Source organism: Galeopterus variegatus, unplaced genomic scaffold (genome assembly GCF_000696425.1).
Source record: "Galeopterus variegatus unplaced genomic scaffold, G_variegatus-3.0.2 Scaffold736, whole genome shotgun sequence".
Taxonomy (NCBI): Eukaryota; Metazoa; Chordata; class Mammalia; order Dermoptera; family Cynocephalidae; genus Galeopterus; species Galeopterus variegatus.
The window spans coordinates 1-6,462 of record NW_007726847.1 but is presented as its reverse complement, the minus strand read 5'-3'; the positions used below and the strand labels follow the sequence as shown (position 1 = coordinate 6,462).

Here is a 6,462-nt window from a genome sequence, read left to right as displayed (position 1 = left end):
GAACAATAACATCCAAACGGAGTAAGCCGGGCTTCTGTGTCTTTTCCATTGGTCGGAGACATTTCGCTTCCTGTCTGTTTGCTGCTCAGGTCTTCCCCCAGCACTCCGCACCTCATTTCACAATATTCTGAGTGGGGACCCTAACAGGACAGGCAGGTGCAGAGGGGTTGCTGACCAGCTCACCGGGTAGGCTGGTGGAGCATAGAACCCCTGGGGGGCCTTGGTGCCACACGGTGCTGGGGGAGGCCAGCTCCTTGTGTGCCTTCCTGGGAGGATTATCCAGGTCTGCCCTGCCCCACCCCCAGCATGCTGCTGCCCAGCTAATCCCACAGGAGGGGAGACGTCACAGGCAGCCCCCCTCCCCTTCCCTCCCTCTGCCCCATGGTTTCCCAGTTTGTTGTTTACTGAAACATACCCTGACCTCTGACACTCACCACGACCCTGTCAGGTGGATAGATGCCATTATTCCCATTTAGGAGGCTCAGCACCTTTTAGTGACCTGCCCAAGTTCACACAACTAGGAAGTGGTGGGCCAGGGTTTGAATTTAGGTTTGTCTAGCTGCTTTCTCTAGAGGTGACCCCAGTATCCTGAAATGACTACATCTGACCACCCATTTATACGGGGAGGACAGGACCAAGACTCAGAGAGGGGCTGTGCCCTGCCCAGTCACACAGCACACCAGTCCTGCCGGGCTCATTTCCTCCTGACCTGGAGGTGATACCTCTGGAGGTCTTGGGAAGCTCCCCAGAGGAGGTGTCTGGGGTCCAAGCTCCAGCCCAGACCAGGGAGGTCTCAGGAAACCCAGTGCATGCGTCTGTCCTCAGGCCCTGACCCCGCTGACCTCCCCTCCCGCTTCCCTCCGGGGCGGGCAGCGCTGGGAGGGCCGGAGGGGGCAGGCGCAGCCCTCCCATCCCACACCCGCCCGTCCCTGCAGGGCGCCGAGACCAGGAAGCGCTCGCCCACACTCAGCAGCCAGTTCAAGCGGTCGCTGGAGCTGCTGATGCGCACGCTGGGTGCCTGCCAGCCCTTCTTCGTGCGCTGCATCAAGCCCAATGAGTTCAAGAAGCCCATGGTGAGCGACTCTGGCCAGGAGGGGTGGGTGGGGCCGGGGTGGGGGTGCCATAGAGGGGCTGAGTTGGGGCTAGGTCAGGGCTGGGCCAAGGCTGGGACAAGGTAGGATGGATGATGTGAGACTTTGTCCTCTTTGGAGAATGGCAGGGCACCTGAGAGGTGTATGAAACAAGGTCCCTGATTTGCTGGACGCAGCAGATACACTGGGAAGAGCCTAGACTCTGTGGTGGGCCCGACGCAAGTTCAAATCCTGACTCTACCACTTATGAGCTGGGCGACTGTAGACAAGTCACTTACTCCTCTCACGATGACCATACCCACCTCCTGGGGACAGTCCATGTAATTATGCATGCAAACTGCCTGGCATCTAGAAAGCAATCAGCAAGTGGCAGCCGTGGTTCTTGCTGCGGCCCTCCTTTCAAAGACCCCTCTCCTTCAGCCCAGTTCAACCACCACCTCTTCCCAGAGGCCTCCCCTGATTCCTCTGACTGGTTGGGGATGTCCTTCCTTTTAAGTCTTCTGAATGACATTTGTTGGGCCCTTTCTGTGGGCACAGGACAGGCTAGCTTGTCTGTCCACAGCCTCATTCACCTCCACAAACAGCCTGTGAAGGAGGGACCCCGAGGCTCCAGTCAGAGATGTAGGACCGGGGCTCGGGGAGGCTGAGGGGCTTGAGCCTGGTTGCGCCTCACCACGAGCCCTCTGCTTCCCCAGCACAGGATCTGGGAGGTGTTGTTTACCCAGAGGACGGGGTGAGGCTGGGGAAGCTGGGGCCAGTGGGGGTCCAGGGAGGGAAGGAAGGCCAGGGAAAGTGGCCAGAGGAGAGGAAGCAGGCTGCGGAAGCTGACCATCCGCACATGCTGTCCCCGCCTGCTGTCCCTGCCAGGAAAACATTCCCCAGAGTGGGCAAGGCCTGTCCCCTTTAGAGGCCTGAGGGTCACAGAGGGCTCTGGGGGGCTCTCCCTGTAATGTGGGGCTCCAGGGGGACCGAAGCCAGGGTAGTTGGCTACCATCTCTGGGACCCTTCTCTCAGCCCAGACCTTGGCACCTGTGGCCTGGACCTAAGAAGCAACCTCCTCACTAGTCTCCTGCCTCCCCTGCCTCCTGTCTTGGCACCCCTCACCCCCCAACTGCAGTGACATGTTCTCCAATGCAAACCTGGCCTGGTCTCTCCGTCACCTATGGGATGAGGCCAGCCTCCCTAGTCTGGCTTCCGAGGCCTCCCGCAGCCAGGCATCTGCCTTCTGCTTTCTTCCCCCAGCCGCTCCATGAACCTGCGGGCTGGCCCTGCTCTGCGGCCATCACAAAAGCCAACTTTGTTTAAGTCTAAGTTAGAAAATTGTGCCTCTTCCTTAAGGCACTCTATCACCTGCAGCCAGAAAGTTGTCTGAATTACTAATTCTTCAATGGCTGCAATGTGAAGAGCGCTCCCTGGGATTGTAGGAAGCACCCACCACCTGCACTGCTGTAACTATGGTCTGAACTAGCCTCTGCCGTCCCCTAAAGTCCCCCAACAAGTCCTGTGCCTTCATGCTTTCACCTCTTTGCACATACTCGCCCCCCTCCAACCTTGGCAAAACCACTCCCTCCGTGAAACCCCATGTCTCCTCTGTGCTCCCAAAGCACACAGCTCCCCCACTCTGAGGGTCCTTACTTCATGCTGCTGTGTGGGTTTGAACTGCAGATCCAGGTTCCTGTTCTGGCTTTGCTCCTCATGTGCTGTGTGGCCTTGGCCTCTCCGGGCCTTTGGGGCTGGTCAAAGAAGAGCAGGGCTAGCCTCCCAGCAAAAGCCTCAGCCCTAATGCCCTTGGCTCCGTACCTGGCAGCTATTCGACCGGCACCTGTGCGTGCGCCAGCTGCGGTACTCGGGGATGATGGAGACCATCCGAATCCGCCGAGCCGGCTACCCGATCCGCTACAGCTTCGTAGAGTTTGTGGAGCGGTACCGCGTACTGCTGCCGGGCGTGAAGCCGGCCTACAAGCAGGTACAGGGCTGGGTGCACAGATGGCAGGAGGGGAGGGCCCCAGCTCTGGTCGGGCAAGAGCCATAGTTTTCTCATCGGGACAATGGGCCAGGCATGGCATCCGTGTGGCCCCTCAGGTATGGCTGGGAAAATTGTGGGTCAGGCAGTGGAATGCATCAGAGGGCTTTGATTGCCACACTCTGCTGGGGTGAACTTCACACATGGTGGTGTAATGAACAAGACCAGGGCTGCCACGTGGGGCTTAGATGTCAGATGTGGCAGAGGGTTTTACAAACTGATGACCTAAGGAGAAAAATGAGGATCAGAGAAGGCAGGGCCCACGTATTCAGTCAGGGGCAGAACTGCAGCAAGAGCCCTGCCTCCCGGCCTCAGGAAGGACACTCAGGGCGCCTTCCCACTGGCAAGGCTCCCCAGCTTGTATTCTCCCCACCCCAGGACAATCTTCGGGGGACATGCCAGCGTATGGCTGAGGCTGTGCTGGGCACCCACGATGACTGGCAGATTGGCAAAACTAAGATCTTTCTGAAGGTGAGCACGGCTTTTGTCCCTGGGCTGCCTTGGGGGACTGTGGACACTCATCGCGGTGTGGTTGGGTCCTAGGAAGTGGCTACAGAGGAACTTGCAGCAGTGCTTGTCCTTTCAGACCCTTCCTGCCCTGCAGTGGGTGGGGTAAGGCCTCCTCGCTAGGGAAGGGAGGATGGTATTTGAGACCCCTAAGACCTGGAGCAGGATCAGAGCACCCAAGGCTGGAGATGGGCTGTCTGTCAGGTCTGCAGCAAGGGAGGCCTGGATTCAAATTCGGGCCCTGTTGTTGTCTGCCCAGGGGCTGTAGGCAAGTCACTGGCTGTTTCTGAGCCTCATTTTCCCATCTGTGAAAAGAGTTGGGCCTTGTGGGGTGGGGGTTCAGAGTGTATCTTTAGGTCCTTCCTGTGGTTTCCTGCCAGGCAGGGTTCGTCCCGGGCTGTGGTGAGCATTGTGCCGCCATAAATCGCTCTGTAGTGCCCAGGCCTGTTTCGGCCACCCTGAGCACAGCAGCTGGAGCTCTCGGCTCCCACAGCCACCTGGGCCATTGTGGAGGGAAGCAGAAAGCTGGGCCATGGGGAGTCACAGCCCTGGGAGAGCTTGTGGGGAGTCAGTGGTGGCAGGGCAGTTGCGGCAGGGACAGTGTGAGCTCCCAGCTCTCGGCTTCCCCATTTCCATTTCTGCTGTACTACATTCTGGCTGTCCTGGTAACAGGGCAGGGCCCTTCCTCTGGCATGGGGGATGGGGCCTGGACATTCCAGGACAGGTGGCAGAAGGAAGGGAGGAACCAGCCCGGGACTAGAGGGAGTCTGGGGTCTAGTCTAATCCCTCTCTGGCCTCAGGGCTTCGGGCCAGTCCCTTCATCTCCCTGACCCTGGTTTTCTCATTGGAAAAATGTGTCGACTGTTTCCTGCCTGTGCACGCCACAGCCGGCAGCTAGAAAGCACGTGTGCTGTGTGTGCCAGGCTCTGGGTGGGGGCTTTTTGTCCATGGTCTTGTTTAATTCTCCTGACAGACCTGTGAGGTAGGAGCTATTATGGCCATTTCACAGGCTCAGAGAGGAGAAGCGAGTTGCGAGGCCAGGCAGCTGGGAAGCCTGAGGCGGTCTGACGCCAGCCCCTGCATGGGCGAGGGAGGGAGGGCAGGAAGTGCAACGGCACCTAGCGCCGTAGAGCTCGGAGGCGCGTCATTGCTCCGTCCTCATCTCTCTGGGCTCTTCAGGAACGGCCATAGTTTTGAGAGCAGAACATCCAACGCTCATTCGTTCATTCATTCAGAAAGCCTTGGCTGAGCAGCTCCTCTGTGCAGGGCCCTGCCTGCGAGTGATGTGTGTCTATGGTTATGTGATGGACGTGGCTCCCCTGTGAGACTCTAACATTCCCCAGGGCAGGCCATGTCTACCTAGTTCACTGTGGCACCCCCGGCTCTTAGCAAAGTGCCGGCACATCGAGTCATTCTATTCACGTGTATTGAATGAAGCAGTGAGCTTTTGTCCAACCAGAGCAGGGATTGGGGCTTTAGGGGTGAGGGGAAGAGAGGGCTGGAGAATCTGGAAAGGTCTGGATCAAGGAGGGCCTTGAGTGCCAGGGTGAGGAGCCCAGGCTTGACTTGGGAACTGTGGGGTGTCACTGCAAGGTCACCTTCAGATTTGTGTGTAGGAAGGTCCCTCTGGCTGCTTGTGAAAGCGGGCCAGAGGGAGACTGACGGAGGCCAGGAATCCTCTTCTTAGGAGACTGCTGCTAAGATTCAGGAGAGATGACAGTGGCCTGGCCCAGGTCAGGGGCCCATGTGATGGGCACATCTAGAAGAGCAGGGGCTGGGGCAGAGACGGTGATGGGGATGAAGCCAGTGTGTGTGCATGTTGGGGCCATGGACCCCATCCGGTGAAATTAGGTTCCTCCTGCTGCATTTGTGGCTCTCCTTTGGGAAACACCACAACCCCTGTCTGTGCTGGTGGCTGTGGGAGGCCACCCCAGGGGGCCTAACTGGGCCTGGGAGCCTGTGAAGGAAGAGATACCCAGCCTGGGACTGAGCTGGTGCCCCGGAGGAGACATCAGTGGGATGCTGCTCAGGAGCTGTGCCTCCTAGGACCACCATGACATGCTGCTGGAGGTGGAGCGGGACAAGGCCATCACTGACAGAGTCATCCTCCTCCAGAAGGTCATCCGGGGGTTCAAAGACAGGTATGTGCCCGGAGCAGCTGCTCTCTGCCTGTCTTAGTCCGTTTTCTGCTGCTATGACAGAATGCCTGAGACGAGGTAATTTCTAAAGAACAGAAACCTATTTCCTCACAGTTCTGAGGGGTGGGGAGTCAAAGATCATGGGGCTGGCACCTGGTGAGGGCCTTCTTGCTGTGTTGTAACACGGTGGAAGGTGTCACGTGGAGAAAGGGCAATGCCAGGGCGAGAGAGGGCGAGCAAGAGGGGTGGACCCACTCCCACAATAACAGCATTAGTCCATTCATGAGGCAGAGCCCTCGTGACCTAAACACCTGTCAAAGGTCCCACCTCTCAACACTGTTATATGGCAATTAAGTTTCAACATGAGTTTGGGAGGAGTCAAACATTCAAACCACGGCAACACCTAAGCCTACACACAAGCTCACTTCTCCTCCCACGTGGACACCAGGAATAATCACGCACACTGCACACACGTAGAAACGAGCACACACGTGCATAGCATGCACACATGATCGTGTGAACAAGGAGGAACACACAGATACATGATTTATGTAGATTCATCTGTGCCGTGTAAGCCAAGTAACACGGTACCCTCACCTGCATACATGAGGCATACACCTACTTACACGAGACCCTCTGTTTTTGTCTCAGATGCTGATGAATTTTTCCAGAGAGGCAAGTTGAGATTTTATAAATTACAAAC

The 6,462-nt window shown here is 57.5% G+C and overlaps 1 protein-coding gene across 1 annotated transcript in view; it reads left to right on the top strand.

Annotated features, from left to right (window-relative positions):
- The window catches only part of MYO7A (myosin VIIA), a gene marked incomplete at its 3' end in the record, with an annotated part of 48,983 nt that extends 43,221 nt beyond the window's left edge, over positions 1–5,762 (top strand). The window contains exons 15-18 of the mRNA XM_008571940.1: positions 936–1,073; positions 2,899–3,057; positions 3,493–3,585; positions 5,668–5,762. Coding sequence (XP_008570162.1) covers positions 936–1,073; positions 2,899–3,057; positions 3,493–3,585; positions 5,668–5,762 — 485 coding nt within the window. The remainder of the gene's footprint in view (positions 1–935; positions 1,074–2,898; positions 3,058–3,492; positions 3,586–5,667) is intronic.
- Between the last annotated feature and the right edge of the window lie 700 nt (positions 5,763–6,462).